This window comes from Hemiscyllium ocellatum, chromosome 21 (assembly GCF_020745735.1).
Source record: "Hemiscyllium ocellatum isolate sHemOce1 chromosome 21, sHemOce1.pat.X.cur, whole genome shotgun sequence".
Lineage (NCBI taxonomy): Eukaryota > Metazoa > Chordata > Chondrichthyes > Orectolobiformes > Hemiscylliidae > Hemiscyllium > Hemiscyllium ocellatum.
In genome coordinates this window covers 36,669,201-36,691,150 of record NC_083421.1, presented here as the reverse complement: position 1 = coordinate 36,691,150, position 21,950 = coordinate 36,669,201, and the positions used below count along the sequence as shown (strand labels likewise).

General features: G+C 41.4%; 1 protein-coding gene across 1 annotated transcript in view; it reads left to right on the top strand.

Moving 5' to 3' along the window:
* cacna1ba (calcium channel, voltage-dependent, N type, alpha 1B subunit, a) overlaps nt 1-21,950 on the top strand; it is a 600,961-nt gene that overhangs the window by 222,884 nt on the left and 356,127 nt on the right. Inside the window, exons 5-7 of the mRNA XM_060841327.1 lie at nt 3,316-3,468; nt 19,756-19,763; nt 20,399-20,569. Of these exons, the coding sequence (XP_060697310.1) occupies nt 3,316-3,468; nt 19,756-19,763; nt 20,399-20,569 (332 nt within the window). The remainder of the gene's footprint in view (nt 1-3,315; nt 3,469-19,755; nt 19,764-20,398; nt 20,570-21,950) is intronic.

Below are 21,950 nucleotides of genomic sequence, written 5' to 3'. Positions count from 1 at the left end.
AGTATATATTGTCAGAAAATTGTGGGCATGGAGGAGGTTACAGAGATAGAGAGGGGGCCAGGCTATTGAAGGAATTGGAAATGTGGCTGAGAATACGAAAGTTGAGGTATTGTTTTACGGAAAACCAGGTTAGCAAGTTGAATGTTGATGGGATGGAAAAAGGAGGAAATTATGGATAGAAAGCAATACAAGGGAATGAATAGTGGATCTGTGGTTCCTGGAAATAATGAGACCATGTGGGATTTCAATATTGAGTGTTTGTGAATTAATTTAAAAAGATTGTAGGAAGGAAGGATTTGAATGAGAAAGAGCAAGAAGAGGTGAGATGTAGGTTTAAATCACCAAAGATGAAAAATAGTTTGGTATAGAAGTTGAGGGAGAGAAGCAGAAAGACAGTTCTGGCCAAATTTCTGTAATGCTTGGGTGGGGCATCCAGAACATGGATTTTAAATGGGAAGTGTATGTGACAGAGATGCTCAGAGAGTAGGGAGAACCACCAAGGTGTGATTTAGACATCAGGGCTTGATAATTTGAACTGGATGAATGATGGAAAGGTGGCGTCGCTTTATAAAAAGAAAATTATCAGCCCCTTCTCCTCACATCCATCAAGGCCAGGGTGCCTTTATAATCAGTCACGGGCAACTCTTGAATAACAAGGGGCTGCGTTCACAATAGAATGTATGTTCTGGAGGGAGATGTGGAGAGGATGATGGTCAACAATCAGCTAGTAGAGTACACAACAATGCCTCAAGGTACAGCAAGAAGCTCAATGATGATATAAGGCACAGTCAGGCAAGATGGCAGCAAAATTCTCATTTGTGACACATGGACCCCAATTTTGACTCCATGTAAATGGGTGCCCTTTTACTAGCTTAACATCCAGCCTTTGTTCTCAGCTCTTTTCTAGTGGTAACCCATTACAATGTCTTATTACAGTTTAGTGCCATTCACTGATTCCCACCCAATTACTTGCCCAGCAGTTGGTCACCCTCTCCCCCAGCAGACTTGTTTAACAAGCTAAATACAAAACTGCCTAGCAGCATATGTTGCAGAGGCCAGCAAGCCCTAGGACTTCTGCTGCAGGGAATTGGAATGCACAAGAGTTGCAGTATTTTAAAATCATTCATGGGATGCAGACATCACTGGCCTGGTCAGCATTTATTGTGCATTCCTAATTATCCAGAGGGTAGTTTAGAGTCAACTACATTGCTGTGGTTCTGAGGCACATGTAGGTCAGACCTGGTGAGGATGGCCATTTCCTTCCCTAAGGTGAACCAGATGGATTTTTCTGACAATTGAGAATAGTTTCATGGTGATCATTAGACACCTAACTCCAGATTTTATTTTCACATTGAATTCAAATCATGGTGGAATTTGAATCTAGGGCCCCAGATCATGACTGGGGTCTCTGTATTAATAGTCTGGCAATAGTATCACTAAGCCCTCACCTCCCATGATGCAGTGTAATCAAGAATGATGTACAATTAATGATTGGGACTTATGTAGGGTTATGGAATGGGTTCTGCACCTGGTACATGTCAGAGAAAGGCTGCAAATATGACCATCTATGCCTGTGTCTGCTGAAAGGCAGGAGCAGACAGCCCTTGTAGCTGCTAAAGCCACGAGAGAAAATCACCCCACCGTTATCCAATTGATTTTGTACTTTCAGACTTTATGAAAACAGGACATCTGTCATATAGTTAGTGGAGTTCAATGCCATTTCTTAACTTGCAGGCTGACTTCAGCCAGGTAAAATAATTCACCGCAGGTGCTGTCAGAACCCTGTCTGCTCTATCGCGGCTTTTCAAATTCAAACACACATGAATCATCGTTAATCCTTAATAATCAGTCACAGTGCTTTGATTAAATAAACACTCTGAAGTCAAATATGGTTAAAGATAAGTCTAGCCTGAATAAGGAGCCTCACATGATATACTCCAGTGCTTCGCAGGACATCAGATCAATCCCCTCCTGATATGCTAGTTACAATGAATAAAAGCAAACAAAAAAAAGATAGTGGCTCAAATGTTATATGCAGAAAATGAATAAGGTTTTATTTTGAAGCAGTTTGTACCATACAAAAGTTGTAATGAGGGCTGTGTAGGTGCAAGCTCTAGTCAAGTACAACAAGATGTCTATTAGTGGTTGTTGCTCAGATTTCTATCACAGAATGGATCTGTGTTTGTTAAGGTAATGCTGCATTCAATTTATGCATGAACTGATTACTTCGGATAAAATGGCCCTTTTGCCTCATAAGGTCAGATCAGTCCTATTGTTTCTATCCATGGCATGCAAAGGAGAATATTTAGGGGAGAATTAATTGTACTTGCTGAAGTAACTCCACAGAGGCCAGCATCCTGTCACCAAGTCACTCTTTATTTACACGTGGAAAGTCCTTGACACTGATATAGCTCCCTCAGAGCCAGTTGTCATGGTGAACTGATGTCTGACACTATGGTAAATATCTGTCAGCCAGGGCTCCCTGACTGGCCCAGATTAACAGACCTAATCAGGGAACTCATATTCTGTGAGGTCCACCTAGCTGACCTTGTTACAGTCACTATACTTCTCTCCTTAAAGAAGAACAGCATTCATTGTAACATGCAGTTTTAATCTTTCTCGTAGTCACATGGTGAAGTTTGTGTTGGGAAAGTCTAATACAGTGCATTTCTTTCACCATGGTTATATTTTATCTCTCCAGTTTTGGAATTAACTCCCCTGTGTAAACATTGAAAGTTCAACAGAAATATTAAAACCAGAGTTACCAGCATTTTCATTTTAAATTTCATTTTCCTTTTGCATCTCGTTTAAAATGGGCTTTAATCTTTATTCTTATAATTACCTGCAGAGTATTTTCGCAAGTATAACTTTTGAACAGTAATTGCAAGTTATATTTCGCGGCCTTTTTTTGGTGGAGAGATATCCATGAACTATTTTCTAATATGTTCTCTGTATTTTGAATTTATTTACATTTGATGCATTCTTATGGAAACATACATAGGAGATTAATTTCCTTTTCAGTACTGTATTCCACAATCACCAGTATTTCGGTTTAATTGTGCCTGTGAATAACAGACTTGAACATGTAATTTTAAATCAAGCATGTTTTTCAATAAGATAAGTGCAATTTGAATTGACTGAGCAGCAAATCAGCTGATATAGGATCCTAGGAATAGACTATTCATCCCTTTGAGCCTGTTCGGTTACTCACTCAGAGAACTCTGATCTTTACCATAGCTCAGTCTACCTGTCTTGGTTTTACAGTCTAAACTAAGTCCAAGCAAAATCTATCAATTCCTGTCTTCCTTCAATCAGGCTTACAAGTCGTACTGAAGTCGATCATGAAGGCGATGGTGCCATTGCTGCAGATTGGGCTTCTCTTGTTCTTTGCGATTGTGATGTTTGCCATTATTGGTCTGGAATTCTACATGGGAAAATTTCACCAAACCTGCTTCAGTAAAGAAACAGGTAAGGAAACATATCGCTACTTTCGAATGATGCTATCAGATTTTACAATGCTGTTACTTTATTATTGCAATCCAGAATAGTGAAATAGCAATTTAAAAAAAATGTTTCCTTAATTTCTAAGTTTCCCTGATGCATCCAGAATTGGAGCAGTTTCTCTATACCTCTCATTGAATGATATCCTCAATAGTTTTTGTTTTGGGTAAAAACAGACCACTTGCTCTTTGGTTTAAAAATACAAGCATTTACAAAGAACCCCTTGTTGAGAAGGGTTGAGTAGCACAAATGATGTACTATTTGAAGCATATGCCTTTGCAAATACCTGATATAAAGGATTGAAGTATGGAAGCATGTGACTCTTTGACATCTATAAGTCAGATTAGAAAACATATTTAAATGTAACAACAGTGATTCTAGATCTCATTTTCAGTATTACACAAGTATAAATTAAATATACATTAAAGAATCAAATCTATTTTCTAGCTACAGTGGTAGAGAATATTTTTTAATTTTAATCATGCTTTCATGTGTTTTTTTTAATAAATGATCATATTCTGCTATAAGCTCAGTGACAAAGGTGCTGTGTAAATGTTTTTGCTGTGGCAGATGGAAAGCTTGGTTCCATTGAATGTGTTCCCCAGTTTAGATACTGGATTTCCAGGCAGGTTATTGTAATGTTCCTGGAACTGAAACTGTTTATAACACTTTCCAAAACACCACATTACTTCTGATAAATTAATCAACTAATTACTCATTTCATTTTCAGAAGTTGGAAAACTTGATTCTGACATATAATACTCCCGTTGTTCAAGTTGGAACTCACTTCTTGTGTTATTTGCACATTTTCAGGAATATTTGATTAGATTGTAACAGTTCACCCAATCCTGTTGAAAATACCTTTTGGTGCTAAATTAACAGTGGTGAAATGCTAGAGGCCAGCAGGTATTGCTATGAGTAATAGCAAGTTTCGAGGGATTTATACATTCTTTCATCAGTTAAAATCTTGTTCTTTTCTCAGTTCATTCAGTTACTCCATGGGGTGATACGATTTATGCATTTAAGTTAGTAAAGGGACCAGACATTGGAGATCATGGCAAGCTTTTTGATGATGGCTTGGGCAGTAAATCACAAGGATGTGTCATGTGTTTAAAAATGTACGTTGAAAAGGAGGTGCAGGGATGTAGCAACAGAGAAGGGTAAACAGCTCAACTGGGAATGTAGTTCATTGAGTGTTGTCAGTTTTAAAAACAGGCTGTCTAGAGGGCTGAAAAATACAGTCGGTTTTGATTCTTTCAAATGCATATTAATTCAGTTACTTCAGAGAACCATATATGGGATACAGTGTGGGAGTAATATGAAAGTTGATGCTAAAGGTGCAGACAGCATAGGAGAAAACTAGATCTTCAGTTCTTAAACCTTCCCACCTCTGCAGTTTTCCTAATTTATGTCTAAGACTGTGGTGGACAAGTTGATAGATGTTGACTGCTGTGGTAGGTCAAGAAATCCCATTATTGATGCATCATGTCACAAAAACTGAACCAGATGGGCTGTGCTCTTTTATCATCTAGCAATTTATATAATATTTCTAAACAATGTGATTATGAACATTCATAATGCCCCATCTAGGCACTTCTAATCATTATCTCTATTGTTGTAAATGGATGGAGATAATGTTTTCATCCATGTTTGTATTTAAACAACATATCTGAAAAGCTAACAGAAGGAATTCAACAAATGTGGCACATAGCCAGGCCACGGGCCAAGGAATCTGATTAGTGTTTCAATAAAATCCCAACACAGGTTCTGGATTTTTAAAATAAAGGTTGTTTTACTTAGAATGTTGTTGATTGTCTCGGCTCTTGTGGTGGAATTTGTCATAGTTGTCAAAATGTGAACAGAGGTTTTAGAGCAGATTGATGGGTGTGATTGGCCTGAAGCCTCTTCAGTGAGATGGAAGCTCTTAACAAAATATGTATTTATTTCTGCTTTTGGCATGGGACTATTAACCAGGAAGAGACAATCTCAGTTGTGCTGCAAATTGCAATAAAGTTAAGACAGCATGGTTGAGTTATGCTCTCTACTGAATGCTCTCTTTCCTTGATAAGAAATTAAATTTAATATTCTGAAGTAACTCTTGTAAAGGTTGAACTGGCAACAAAAATGGTCATCAAAATCAAATGGAAAAAAAAACTGCTTGAAGGAAGAGAAGGCTTAGTTGGGATTTGACTGTGACTTCACCAGAATCAATGATATATGTGTATCAGAATTCTATTATCAATTGTACTTCTAAAATACTAGCCTAACTTTTCTTCTGCAGTTCTTATTTATACTGCTGTATTGTTAAAATTCAGTTGCTTTTTCATACTTATCGTGCAATTGCATATACAATTTTTTGGATGACATTTGAGTTGATGTCTTGAAATAATATTCTATTTCAGATAAAAACAAGTTATGCACTGATGTACAATTCATTATGGCTTTGTACAGTCACAAAATTCTGAGTACTCAGTGGAAAAGTCTTAACCTCCAGTTCAAATAACAACTATGAAGAATCATGTTTATTCATTCAATAACGGGATGGCAAACATTACCAATTAATGATATTTCATTAATCTGAGCACCTTGTGATTTGATGAAACCTGCAAGATTTTGAACTGTGGCCTTATTGTTCTAAATGAGAAAGGTACGATGGTTCAGTGGTGTGCACTGCTGCCTCATAGCGCTAGGAATCCGTGTTTGATTCCAGCCTCGGATGACTGTTTGTGTGGAGTCTGCATATTCTCCCGTGTCTGTGTGGGTTTCCTCCCACAGTCCAAAGATGTGCAGTCTAGGTAAATTGGCCATGCTAAATTGCCCATTGTGTTCAGAGATGCATAGATTAGGTGCATTTGTCAGGGGTAAATGTAGAGCACTGGGGTAGGGAAAATGGGTCTGGGTGGGTTGCACTTTGTGGGCCAAATGGCCTGTTTCCACACTATTGGGATTCTATCTATAAATGGAACTCAATATTACTAATTCTTATCATGAACTACAATATCATATGTTTCTTAACTGTATCCTGCATTTCTAACAACAGTACTTTGTACAAAGTTACTTCTGTTACGAGAGTAATCAATTCCAGTTTGTCTTGGTGAGAAATATGGCTATATGTATACCACAGTTTCATTATTCCTGTGTCAAACCCATTGCACTAGCAGCTTTTAAGGATAACAAAAGAAACAGAAGATATAAGGAATGGGTGAATTTGATAACGATAAAGAAGGATAAAGATAAAGTGACGGCATAGTCTTTTTGGACTGAAGGGCCTTTTCTGTACTGCATGATTCTATGAAGGACGACTAAAGAAAAGAAAAAAAATGCATTATTTGAGATGAGCAGGAGACACAAAAAAGAGTGATCAAACCTCACAATCAACATTTTATGCACAAGGATGAGATGAAGTAATTTAACTTGTTTCATTTCAGAGCAAGAGAGGTTGATTGCCATTTAGCAACTAGAACATTGTTAAAAAGGTCAAGCAGCAACTGTGGGGAAAGAAAGAAACAACAGAATTAATGTTTCAGATTGATCATGCTTGAGGTCAAGCATTAACCCTATTTCTTCTTCAATCTGCCAATCTGCTGAGTATTGTCAGCATTTCCTGATTTTGCTGCAGATTGCCAGAATCTGCAGTAATTTGTTTACTGAATAGTTTTCCTTTATAAAACTTTTATTTGTGAAGTCCGTGTTTTAACAACCTAAATTGCATCATTCCTGGTTAAATAGGTTAAAACATGTGTTGCAAGCTAGATAAATATTGATTCCATAAATGTGGGCAATAACATTTTACTTAATGCAAAACAAACCCCATTGATATTACACATGGAGAGTTGAGGTCAAGTCAGTGGTCTTCACATCAAGAGGATTAAAAAGTAGTGCAGGTTGGGGAAAGGAGGATAGAAATACAAGGGAGTAGGACAGGTCTGGAGAAAGAGTGGAGAGGAGAAAGAATGAAGGTGTGATGGGGAGCTGAATATGAAGACGGAGAAGGAAAAGGGGAGCCAGGACAGGGCAATTGACGAAGATTGGGGAAAGAGCCAACAGAATACAACCATTGATAATACTGAGAAAAGACACAACGCTCTCCTCATAAACATGCTGGTTTTCCCCTTAAATTGGGTTTATTGTGAATTGTTCTAATGGGTACAAGACGAAAAGACTTCAACTAAGTGTGTCCTTTTTCAGAAATACTCAAGTACTGTTTCACCAAATAACAATCATTGGTGCATGGTTCTGGACCAAGGCCTGAATCTTCACTGGAAGTGGTGAGGAAAAGGATGTCATGGTGACATGGAAGGAAGATAGAAGGGAGGATAGGAGGGGATGCTGAATGGACCAAGCATGAAGGATAGAATGCAATAATGGATGAGGAAGGGTCTGTTTTGAACTCAAGGTCAATATGTCTTTCAAGTGCTGAAGTTTGAGTGGCTCAATTTCACCTCAGAGTTTGATCTGGAAAGGAGAGCACATGTTTCTGAAATGGAAGAGAATGTGAATGCGTAAAAGTTTTTTTTGTGTGTTTGTTTTGACTTTATTATTGGTTGGACTTTAAACAGCGAAAACATCTTCAGCTCAGTTTCGAAGATCACAATGGTCAGCAGTTATCCTTAACTCCATATTTCTTGGCTTTAGCTGATTGAAATAGGGACATTTAAATGTTCTTTCAATAATATCATACAGAATATTCTGTCTGTACATACTGCAAAATTAAAAACATTCATTTTCCACTGAAAATTAACCAGCAAATTATGCACAAAATCTGACAAATGCTCAAGGTCAGAGCTGACCATTCTGAAACAGAATAGGAAAATTACCCATGTACTCCAAGAATCTGCTTTTTAAATTGGATGGTGCAACTTAGGGGTTACATTAAACTGTGCAGTGTTAATTATGTATAAGTTGAGTGATCTTTGTATTGCATAGAATCCCTACAGTTTGGAAACAGGCCATACAGCCTGACAAATCCACACAAACCATCCAAAGAGTATCCCGCCCAGACCCATTCCCCTACCCTATTATGTTGTATTTCCCCTGACTACCTAATCTATACATCTGTGAATACTGTGGGCAATTTAGCATGGCCAATTCACCTAAGGTGTACATCTTTGGATTGTTGGAGGAAACCCACACAGACACAGGGAGAATGTACAAACTCCACACAGTTGCTTGAATCTGGGATCCACTCCAGGTCCTGTGAGGCAGCAGTGCTAACCACTGAGCCACTGTGCTGCCGTAGTATTTCAGTAGTGGATACTAATCAGAAATTCATTGTGCTCCTATATATGGTACGAGACTGAAACTATGGTTGGATTTGGAAGTGCATGTCTGTAATATGTATCAAAGTAAATAAATGCTTGCAAGTCTAGAATGCTTAGGTTTTGGTCTTGCCCTTCACTGCCTGACCATCAGGCACAGAAAAGTTAGCGCTGCTCTGAAGGCATATCATTGATTAAAAACTTGACAATAGGACTGCAGAGGTGCTGGTGCACTTCTGACAGCAAATGGGCAGGATACCACTTTGATGAAGTGGCTTGTGTATGCAGCTGGCAGGGGCATAGAGGTTATGATATGAATTTTCTGACAACTTTAAATTGACACCTGAGATGTCACGTCCAAACATGATGCTATTTTTAGTTAACTGTCTAAAACTTGAAATGCTAAGAATGATGCTAAACAGGATAAGCATCTCCCATTTAAAGGGATTATGAATTACTTACAGATAGTTGCTGAATTATTTCTTTTACTTGCTTATATGCCCCTGTTTGTGGCTTGCCTTAGATTTGAATATTTTTAAGTGGTGTGACTGACTGATGGACTTCTCTATTTAATTGAAAGCTTGGGCTGAACCAATTTGCTTCCAGGCACAGATGGCACAGGGTTTATTTTGGATTTGAGAACGAGTGAAATAATGAAGAAAGGTCACACAACAGGACAAGCTGCTGGAGGAAGGAAGGGTAGGAAGGGGAAGCCATATCCACTAAGATATGGAGACACGGTAGTTCAGTGGTTAGCATTGCTGCCTCAGCACCAGGGACCTGGGTTCAATTCCAACCCAGGCGATAGTCTGTATGGAGTTTGCATGTTCTCCTCGTCCCTGTGTGGGTTTCTTCCCACAGTCGAAAGATGTACAGGTTTAATGGATTGGCCATGCTAAATTGCCCAAAGTGTCCAGGGATGTGCAGGCAAGGTGGAGTAGCCATGGGTAATGCAGGGTTACAGGGATAGAATAGGGGGGTGGGATACTGCTTGGAAGCTCGGTGTGGACTCGATGGAATGAATGGCCTGCTTCCACACTGTAGGGATTCTAAGAGTCCTAAAGGAACAATTTTCTTTTACTTCAATTTCAGTCATAACAATACCTGAGATGTGTTTGCTTTGCAAAAGACACCTGAAAACTGCAAACTGCTGTAGCTTCAAAGTAGGGTACGAGCAGCATCACCTGTGGCTGTCAAAGTGACTGTGACTCAACTTCTAAGCCGTTGGTTCCGATGAAGCTGCTGCTGCAGATATAAGCAACAGTTTGTAAAATACTGCTGCACAAGCAACATGAATACATTTCTCTATTCACAGAGGAAGCTCATTCCATTGCTTTTTATCAAAATCAATCATAAGGGTTTACGTAGATTGCAGGTTTCAGTATAACACAGGGTACTGTCAATTTCATTCACATTGCCTTGCTCTGTTTTATGTGAAAGGGACCATTTTCATGAACTGAAATGCTTGTTAACTTGACTAAAATCACGATTCCTTCACTTCTGTATCATCTGCACAATTTATGTGTTTGATCTCACATTAGTGAATTAGGACTTGCTACTGGGTGTCAAGGATTTTTCACTGAAGATATAGCTTACCATTCCAATAAGGGACCCAGGCATATGTGCATGGTAGGATTACAATGAAAGATAAATGTTGTCACAAGGAAAATGAGAAAGCACACCATCAATTTTCGCTGTCTGGACTGCTCTTGGGAAGCCACAGCAGGTGTCAGAATGTTTGGTTCAAAACCACACCAACTTCACCTCCACCTCCATCTCCAGTTCCACCTCCACCTCCACCTCTGCTTCCACCTCCGCCTCCACCTCCGCCTCCACCTCCGCCTCCACTCACTCTGCCCTTTGTTCTGTTTGTTTACACGGTGTTGTACCTGGCTATGCTGTAGAATTTTTGAGAGAGTTTTTTGTTTGTTAATAAGTTTATACCTCACTTGAGTGAATTTATAATAATCCAACTCCTTAATTTAGATTAAGTCAAAAGAATCTATTTAAGAACATAGAACATTACAGCGCAGTACAGGCCCTTTGGCCCTCGATGTTGCACCAACCTGTGAAACCAATCTGAAGCCCATCTATCCTACACTATTCCATTTTCGTCCATATGTTTATCCAATGACCATTTAAATGCCCTTAAAGTTGGTGAGTCTACCACTGTTGCAGGCAATGTGTTCCACACCCCTACTACTCTCTGAGTAAAGAAATTACCTCTGACATCTGTCCTATATCTATCACCCCTCAATTTATGTCCCCTTGTGCTAACTATCACCATCGAAGGAAAAAGGCTCTCACTGTCTACCCTATCTAACCCTCTGATTATCTTATATGTCTCAATGAAGTCACCTCTCAACCTTCTCTCTAACAAAATCTCTATCTTTCCTTCTTTTCTGATCCTTGGGAACCAAAACTATTCACAGTATTCCGGTCATGGTTTGATGAGCGTCTTATACAGTTTTAGCAAAGTATCCCTATTTTCATACTCTATTCACTTTGAAGTAAAAGAGAGAATTTCATTTGCATTCCGCAGTACTTGCAGAACATGGATGCAAGCTTTATTTATAATTCATACACAAAGCCTGCCAAACTCTTCTGTCTGTAACTTTCTGCAATCTTTCCTCTTTTAAACAATATTCAAATCTTCTATTCTTTCTACTAAAGTGCATAATCTCACATTTTCCCACATTCTATTACATCTGCCAAGCTTTTTTTTGTCACTTTCTGAACCTGGTTATATCCCTCTGCAGACTTTGTGAAATCCTCATTACCTGCCTTCCCACCTATTTTTGTGAGGTCCACAACTTGGCGATAGTACCCTCAATCCTATCACGAGAGTGAGAGTGAGAGTGAGAGTGAGAGTGAGAGTGAGAGTGAGAGTGAGAGTGAGAGTGAGAGTGAGAGTGAGAGTGAGAGTGAGAGTGAGAGTGAGAGTGAGAGTGAGAGTGAGAGTGAGAGTGAGAGTGAGAGTGAGAGAGAACATCTGTCTTTGCTTATTCTGTGTGGCTTTAATGCATGCTGTAGTGATTGGAATCAGCTGGATCTTGTTGATTACAAGATCCTTGATTGGGGTTAACATGGGCCAATCGGGAAAGCCATAGCTGACCAAAATAACCCAGAGCTATGCGGGAAGGTACTGGGGTGGGCTGCCCCAGAGGTGGTCGAAAGGCGCGTGAGGGCGGACCAAGAACTGGAAGGGGCACGGGGTGGACCGAGAACCGGAAGGTGGGTAGGGGCGGGCTGCCTTAGAGTGGTTGGAAGGTGGGTAGGGGCGGGCTGCCTTAGCATGATCGGAAGGTGGGAGGGGTGGGGGCTTACTGGGTCTGTATTGTCTGCACTTCTGTATGTAACCGTAGTGTTTAATGTACAAATGTCTTTGTCACTGTCTTGTCATATGTGGAACTAGGATTTGAGGTTTGTCCTCATCTCCCTGTAAAATAGTTGAATGGTAGTGTTTGGGGCTGAGCTTTGCTGCTCCTCTCCCTTGTACAGCTATAAATGTTTTTTTGTAAACTGTTTTGTAATTTGTTTAATAAAATAATATAAACAGGAGATTTAGAATCTCCTCGGTTCAGGGACTGACTCTGAGCTGGCTGCTTGCAGCCAGTGTATACTGTGCACAAGTAAATAAAGGGTGACAGGAAAAATTTTTTTAAAAAACCCAGAGCTACACCGGGTAGGTACTAGGGTGGGTTCCCCAAGGTGGTCAAAAGGTGCTGAGGGTGGTAGTGAAGCTAGAAGGTGGGTAGGCCGTCCTGACTGCTGTCACCCCGGGCGGGTACCAGGGCGGGCTGTCCTAGAGGTGGTCGAAAGGTGTGTGAGGGCGGACCGAGAACTGGAAGGGGCATAGGGTGGACTGAGAACCGGAAGGTGGGTAGGGGCGGGCTGCCTTAGAGTGGTCGGAAGGTGGGAGGGGCGGGGGCTTGTTGGGTCTGTATTGTCTGCACTTCTGTATGTAACAGTATTATTTAATGTACAAATGTCATTGTTGATGTCTCTTTTTATTTTTATGTGAAACTGGGATTTGAGGTTTGTCCTCATCTCCCTGTAAACTGGTTGAACGGTAGGGTTTGGGGCCTGGCTTTGCTGCTCCTCTCCCTTGTAAAATTGTTCTCTCTTGTATGTAGCTGTAAATGTAACTGTTTGCTGTAAACTGTTATTGCAATTTGCTTAATAATTAAAAAAAACACAGAGCTGTGTGGCTGCTGGCGTGACAAAGCAGTCTAAGGTAAAGCTTTTAGGTTCCAAACTCTAAGGAGGTGTTGGTTCAGATCCTAATGTTGCCACGTGTGCGATAGCTTATTTCCATGGATATGTCAGAGCCCAGATGTCCCTGGAAAAGGAGCACCGACACCCTTGAGGTTTTCAGGGAAAGGTGAGCATTGCAGGGAGTGGAGTGCATGATTTCTCCCTCCAACTCTGTTTTGATTTAATCCCTGCCCTCCCCTTTACTGTTTGATCATGCGACATCACCCTCTGAGAAGGGCATTGCTTGTCACTGGCCACTTGGATGTTTCCTTTCTTCTTGGTGGTAGAAATTGAATAAAGATTTGTACACCCATTGTCTTTCACTGCGTCTCATACCTACACACACACAACATGGGTGCTGGGGAAAATATAAACACTACCGCAGTTGCAGTTAGCTGGTAGTGAGGATCTTATAGAGAGAGAAAAAAAGTATAACCATTTTAGTGTCTCACACCTGCACACACACAAAAAAATAGCATAACCAGGAGATGTTAGGCGGTACTGCAGGGGAAAACGGTATTTTAAAAAAACCAGGAGATAGAAAAAAGAAAATATAACTTGGAGATTATAATCTCCTCAGGTGAGGACTGAAAAAAATATAAACGGGGGATTCTGAATCTCCTCAGAAAAAAATGTAACCAGAAGATTAACTTGCAACTGCCCATAAGATTGTAAGACCTTAAGACACAGGAGCAGAAATTAGGCCATTCAGCCCATCGAATCTGCTCTGCCATTCAGTCATGGCCGATAAGTTTCTCAACCCCATTCTCCTGCTTTCTCCCCATAACCTTCGATCCCTTGATACTCAAGAACCTATAATCAAGATTCTGAGCTGGCTGGTTACAGCCAGTGTACTGTGCATATGTACTTGATGACGAGATATCAGCCTCTACGCATGTACTCCAGCAGTGATGAGAGTGGGAGTTGAACCCACACGTGCAGAGTCCAATGGATTAGTGGTAAAAAGGCCATGCCCAATTGGGGTGGAATTAATTGAGAAAGATTCCTGTAGATTGGCTCAACATTTTTCGATTAGAAAATGGTTGCCTCAGTGAAGTTCTAGTGAAATGCTCAGGAGTATTTCAGGAAGGGCTTGGGACTATTAAAGGGGCCAAAGCCACTTTATTTGTTGACCAGGAAGCAAATCCGAGAATTTTGCAAGGCCACCTGGTGATATTTGCCTTGGAGGGAAAGGTAGTGGCTAGAGAGCGATGGAATTATCAAACCAGAGCAGGTTGTGGAATGGGAAGCACCAGTCATACAGATTGAGAAGCCTGATGTCTCAGTTTGCCTTTGTGTTTCTTACAGCTGGATAAATACCCAATCCCTCACATAAAGGACTTGTGTGGCAAAGTTGGTGGGAGGACTATCCTTTTTGAAGCTGGACATAAGCCATGCCTACCTGTATTTTTGACCAGATGAGGATTCCCAGAAGTACACTACAATTAACATCCATAAGGATTTACATCAATATACAAGGCTGCCATTTGAGGTATCAGCCAGCACCCTTTTCCAGTGGACCACTGAGAACATTTTGCAAGGGCAACCCCAGGTTGCCATTTAGCTGGATGATGTTCTAATAACAGGGAAGACCAATAAAGTGCACTTGGAGAACTTGGGCATAGTGCTTAAACATTTCTCCCATGTGGGCATATGCCTTAGATGGGAAAAATGCGTGTTCCATATGCCTTAACTGACCTACTGGGTAACAGAGATGACAAAACCGGGTTCCACCTGTTAGAAAATAAAATGAGAATGACCAAAAGAGCCCTGGCTCCCACATGTGTACCAGAGCTGAGGTCTTTCCTAGGGCTAGTGAATTATTACGGAAAATTAACTTGTAACCTGGCCTCCATCCTGGCACCTTACGCCTGTTATAGGAAAAGGGTCAGCCTTGGAAATGGTCGAGTAGCCAAGAAGTAGCCTTTAGAGAAGTGAAAAAGCAGCTAACATCATCTAAGGTGTTGGCCCACTACGATCCGAAGCAAGATGTGGTGCTGGCATGTAATGCCTCCCAGTACGGTATCGGATTGGTGTTTGCTCACTGGTGAACCAATGGAGAGGAACACCCAATAGCATATGTTTCCTGGACATTGGTTGATGCTGAATGCAAATATGCTCAGATAGAGGGGGAAGGTTTGATGGTCGTCTTTGGTGTGAGGAAGTTCCACCAGTACCTTTGTCATAGTTACTGATCACCACCCTCTGCTAGGGCTGCTGAAGGTAGACAAGGCAGTGCCGCCCATAGCTTCTGTTAGAATTTAGCATTGGGCTCTTACTCTCAGTGCATACAAATACAAATTGGAACACCATCCAGGAAGCCAACTGGCTAATGCAGATACCTTGAGTTGCTTTCCACTGGCAGATACTCCAATGGTAGTGCCTCTCCTGGAAGAGTTCATTTTGGTTTTAAACTTCCTGGACACCCTTCCAATTATTGCTGACAATATCTGACTGTGGGACACCAAAGCATCCTGTCCTAGTGAAATGAAAACAGCTGGTGGCACTAGGGGAAACAGGGTTGAAACCTTTTTGGACCTGGTGAGACCAGATCACCATATAGGACGGCGTATTGGTGAGCAAGAGTGATTATCCTGAGTAAAGGTCGCCACCAGATACTGGCTGAACTCCACCAGGGTCATCCAGGGGTTTCTAAAATGAAGATGCTGGCAAGAAGTTATGTCTGGTGGCCAGCGTTGGATGCCAACACAGCTGTATTGGTAGGGCAGTACCGACAGTGCTAACATGGACAGAAATTGCCACCAGCAGCAACCCCACATTCGTGGAAATGTCCAGGAAAACGGTGGACTTGGTTGCTTGTCGACTATGCCAGTCCTTTCATGGGCTCAATGTTCCTGGTCATTGTGGATGCCATTTAAAGTGGTTGGATGTGCATAGAGTTCATTCGGGAAACTCAGGATGAGGATTGAGAAGCCAAGAACATCGTTTTCTATACATGGTCTCCCGGAAATATTGGTTACGGACGATGGGACATCATTTACCAGCAGGGAATTTGAGCATTTCCTGAAGTCAAATGGCATTTGGCACTTAGGAACATCTCAATACCATCCATTGGTAATGATCTAGAGGAAAGAGCAGTCCAAGCATTGAAGGCAGGCTTAAAGAAGCAGCCTACAGTATCACTCGATCCAAAACTGTCCTGGTTCCTGTTCAAATATAGGGCCACCCCTCATGCAATAACATGAATAGTTTCAGTAGAGTTGCTGATAGGAAGAAGACTCTACACCAGGTTAAACCTGATATTCCCAGACTTGAGGGGCAAGGTGAAACGGCATCCAGAACGTCAATGCTGGCCACTTGCCTCCTCTGAGTGCGAGAGACAATTTAAGTCAGGAGATGAAGTTTGGTGCCAGAGCCATAGAATGCCCTTGTACAAATGCAAGGCGAAGTTGATGTGAGGTCAGGTCCCATGACATACAAAGTTCGGGGAAATGATACAAACAGGTGGATCATCTGAAAGCTGTTACCACACAAACGGGTCAGGAGCAAAGCATACCTGGCCCCTCAGATCCACCAGAAGGTCTGTCAGAAACTGTAGCTTCTCCCCCTCCATCTAATGTCGAATAAAGCTCATAATCTGAGATGGATGCAACCTTGATACTGTTACCACAGGAAGCAGAGGAGGAAACTCTCCCGAGACCCTGTTGATGCAACAGATGAGCTATAGTCACCCATGTCAGAGTCTGAGTCAGAGGAACTGGACCTGGGGCAAAAACATCACAAGATAGGAGAAAGACCAGGCCTCCATCCCTGGACTTAGTGGGTGAAGAATGCAGTGATTGGAACTGGCTGGATCTTGTTGATTACGAGATCTTTGATTGGGGTTGTTAATCTGGGCCAGTTAGGAAAACCCAGCTGACCAACATAAGCAGGTGACCACCTGGTACGGAAGGGGGAGGGCAGGTCTGAAGACCTCCTCGTGGGTCTGCTCCTGGGCCTGGCCAAACTGGCCATAAACAGGTCCAGGCAGCGGGCCGTGGAGGGGGTCGTTAGGGCCGACTGCTTGCCCCTCTTCCGCGGTTACGTTAGGGCCCGGGTGTCCTTGGAGAAGGAGCACGCGGAGTCCACCAACACCCTGGAGTTGTTCAGGGAGAGGTGGGCGCCGCAGGGAGTGGAGTGCATCATTTCCCCCTCCAACTCTATTTTGATTTAGTCCCTGCCCTCCCCTTCACTGTTTGATCACACAGCATTGCCCTTGGACATGAAGGGCACTGCTTGTCACTGGCCACCCGGGTGTTTTCCTATCTTCCTGGTGATGGAAATTGAATAAAGATTCGTGCACTTTGTGTCTCTCACTGTGTCTCACACTTGCACACACACACCATGGGTGTTGGGGAAAAATAAGCACTACTGCGGTTAGGCGGTAGTGTGGGAATAAAAAAAAATAAGCAGGCGATGAAGGGCACTGCTTGTCACTGGCAACTCGGGTATTTCCTTTCTTCCTGGTGGTGGAAATTGAATAAAGATTTATAACCAGGAAATTCCACTTCTTCCCACCACAAAGTCCCTGAAAACACGCATCCAGATCTGGTCTTTATTTGCAGAAACATGCACAATGTCTGCCATGGCTGAACTCTTAAAAACCAGCAATAATCGAGCACTTTCCAAATTCCATGGGGACTCAGGTTTAGAAAAGAAAAGAAGAAAAACCATCAGCAGGTGGTTAGAATCTCCTCAGTTCGGGGGACTGACTCTGAGCTGGCTGGCTACAGCTTGTGTACAATGTAGTAGTAAATAAAGAGTGACTTGATGATGGGATACCGGCCTCTGCAGTTATTTCATATGTTGAAGACACATTGAGTTGGGGGACGAAAATGCTTTTAAAAGTTCAAAAGTAGCTATACCAACCTCAGGGGGTAAAAGAAGAACTGAGCTACGTTTCCAGCCTTTGTTGTAACAACATGTTGGCATGACTTTTTCTCATCTGGATCGATTCCTGCTGCCTGCAGTTGCTTACTACATTATCAAGAAAGAGGCAAGAAAGTGTTATTGAGAGTCCTGCAATATATTGGAGTGATGTAACTGTCATGGTTGAATTGCTGTCAGTGTATAAAGGGTGTGTGGTTGTGGCTGAGAGTCCTGTAACAGAGCTAAGTAGTTGCGGGAAACCATATGAATTGATAGTGATTGAAAGAGATTGTTGGCAGTGAGTGATGAGAATGCACAAAATGGATTAGGTTAATGGTGCAGTTGATGACAGGAAATGTCATTGATCATCATAAATCATCAGATTGTTACATTTCTTCCTTTGCTGCATCCATATTCTCGGAGTAACTTTCCTAGTACTGGCCTGGGTCTTTACCTCTTCCCATTGATCCCTGCTGCTCTCTCCCTGGATACAGAATGCCTCTCCTTCTTTCCACCATTTGCACCAATGCCTTCAGTGTTGCTATGTAAGCTTGGTGATCACTGTCTGGCATGTTCTGCCATTTCTTGTAGTTTGCATCCACTTTTCAAAAATCTCCCACCATCTTCTGCAGCCACAATGCACCTTCTCCTTAAAAGGTGTAAGCTTCTTTTAAGTAGCTTTAGTTACCCACAATAAAGCCTCTCCTCAGGTACCACCCCCCCCCCCCCCACCCCCTCACAGTCTGCGCAGTCAGCGAACATTGTAGATACCATGAGTTGCATGTAGGCATTATTTTAAAGGAGCAGGTGGCATCATTGTCTGCACAGAAACACCGAGGCATGGGCTAATCACATGCAGAAATATTCATTCCTGTTCTCAGAGTTAAGCTAATTTAACATTACCATCCCTCCCCACCCACCTCCATCATTCCCAGTTGTTTCATTCAATTCCAAAATCCACTGCGAAAGGTATTAATTAACCACTAATTTGCCATTTTTGTCTGAATGGGATTTAAATGGAGATATATCCAGTTTTCTATCTCATTGTTCCCCTTCCAAAATAAATTCTCTCACTCTTCAAAAACAGGCAGCTGCTGCCTCTCTCTTCTTACAGCTTGACTTCCCCTGACAATGAATTGTTTTTATATTTTATTCCCTTGACACTCACTGTACCAGTGAACTACCAGAAGAGAATTCTGCTGTTCCAACACTTGGTGAGATATTTGCTCTCCGAATTTAACACGTTTACGGTGAAAAGACTGTGTTTTTGATTTGATTAGGTCCTGTATTTGTTTGTGAAGGCTACATGTGCAGGAACAACCGTCCAATTGGATTATAGATTTGAAACCAGCCGCAATGGCACAAATGCTTTGCTTCCTGCTTTTTAAAAAATTATTCATTCACGGAATGAGGGCATCACTGGCTAGGCCAGCATTTATTACCCATCCCTAATTGGCCAGAGGTCAGTTAAGAGTCAACCACATTGCTGGGGGTCTGGAGTCACACTTAGGCCAGACCAGATCAGGACAGCAGTTTGCTCCCCTAAAGATCATTGGTGAACCAGATGGTTTTTTTTCTGATAATTAACAAATTCATCATTAGACACTCGATTCCAAGTATTGAATCTTGAAATCTTAATTTTGATTCTGGAATTCTAATTCAAGATGTTTAAAATTGAATTCAAATCTCACTGTCTACTGTGGCAGGATTTGAACCCAGGTTGCTGGAATCTTATCTGCATTCCTGGATAAACAGTCCAGCAATAATACCACTGAGCCATCACAGTGGTATTTCTGAGTAAAATATCTACGTACTGTAATGAATTGGATTGGGAACATATTTGCTGATGATTCACCTAGATGTATGTTAGATGCAGAAGTATCTGCCAAAGACACTCCAAACCTTATTTGAGATCTGTATGTATCAATCACTCCCCAGAAAAGTACACATTGTGGTCTTATGGGGGTTATGAGCTCTGTATGAACTTTCCTTTAGCATTTCTTATGAGTATTGATATTTTTGGACATTTTGAATCTTTCCCTAAAACTAATAAAGTTTACTCGATCCTTTCACGTTTGGATCATGTATCCTATTACCGTCTCTACACAGAATAAGTTCCTTTTATATGAAGCTATAGTGTTGTACTGATGATAGACCAATGTGTTATATCATGCAATGAGAGATAATAGCTCATACAAGCAGTTTCTTACTCATTGGCAGTTTTTTGTATTTTCTTGGACAGCAAGGGAAGGAAAACTAACAATTGCAGCAAGCTCTCTTTGATCTTTATTGCTGTCTCCTGTTGAGTAGGTTAGAACAAGGTTGGAACATATCAGCTGTGGAACTGTGTTTGGTAGTACAGCCAGGGGCACAGACAGAAAATAGCGTACCTTAAAAAAAAAGTAAATTCTTCTAAATTGACTTTTAAAGTAATTCTAGTATTGTAATGTTCACTGGTTTGTAAAATTTGACCATGAACTGAAACAGTTTGCTTCTGTTTGTATCTAGATGAGCCAGTGACAGATTTTCCATGTGGCTCTCGGGCATGTCCAAATGGAACGGATTGTAGAGGATACTGGACTGGACCCAACTATGGAATTACAAATTTTGACAATATCTTGTTTGCTGTGCTCACTGTCTTCCAATGTATCACCATGGAAGGGTGGACAGATATTCTGTACAATGTAAGTACAATTTAACCATTTACTTCACACTTTTACAAGTGGCCGCCATTGTGGTTGCTAAGGTGACCTACTGTTGTCTTGTGCCAGCATGGTCTGTGGATTGAGATAGAATTATGTCTGGAGATGTCCATCAGGACAAGAAAAATGAAAATTGAGTATACATGGGAAAATATAGGTTTGAAATTGGTCTTTCAGATGTAGGACTGTAGCCAGTCTGTTTCTGGTGCCCAGGTGAATATTGAAGATCCCCCTTATCAAATCAAAGGACTGCCTACTTAGACCCATAGAATCATAAACATGTACAGCACAGAAACAAACGCTTCGGGTCCAACTCATCCATGCCAACCAGATATTCCACATCAATCTAGTCCCATTTTGGAATTAGAATTAGAATCCCCACAGTATGGAAACAGACTCTTTGGCCCAATAAGTCCACACCAACCCTTCGAAGAGTAACCCACCCAGACCCATTCGCCTACCCTATATTCACCCCTGACTAATAACCTACACTATGTGCAATGTAGCATGGCCAATTCATCTGACCTGCACATCTTTGGAAAGCGGGAGGAAACCGGAGCATCCAGAGGAAGCTCATGCAGACATGGGCAGAACATAAAAACTCCACGCAGACAGTTACCTGAGTCTAGAATTGAACCCAGGTCTCTGGTGCTGTGAGGCATTTGACCGATATCCTTCTAAACCCCTCCTATTCATATATCCATCCAGATGCCTTTTAAATGTTTTAATTGTTCCAGCCTCCACAACCTTTTTGGTCAGCTCAGTCTATAAACGCACCACCCTCTGCATGAAAAAGTTGCTCTTCGGATCTGTTTAAGTCTTTTCCCTCTCACCTTAAACCTATGTCCTCTAGGTTTGGACTTCCCCACCCTGGAGAAAAGACCTTGTCCATTTACCATATCCATGCCCCTTATTATTTTATAAACTTCTATAAAGTTACCCATCAGCCTCTGATTCTCCAGGGAACACAGCCCTAGTCTATTCAGCCTTTCCTAAAGGCTCAAACCCTCTAACCATGGCAACATAATTGGAAATCTTTTTTGAGCCTTCTCAAGTTTCATAACATTTTTAATAGCAAGGAGACCAGTAGTGAATGCAGTATTTGATTTTGGTGTCCTGATTGATATTTTTCTCAAGAACCTGTTGGAGATTGGATTAAATGGTTTTTCATCACTTGGCCATTTGTGAGCCGTTGCTGTCATAGAAGGACATGGGGATGTTGTTTACTAAACTACAGTCATTGAAGTCACCAACAATTCATGATGTTTTGAATTTTGAAACATATTGCAGGACCAGGTGCAAACAGAAATTGTAAGTCTTTTTGTTCAACCAGACTAGATCAATTAAAGAATTCATAACCAAT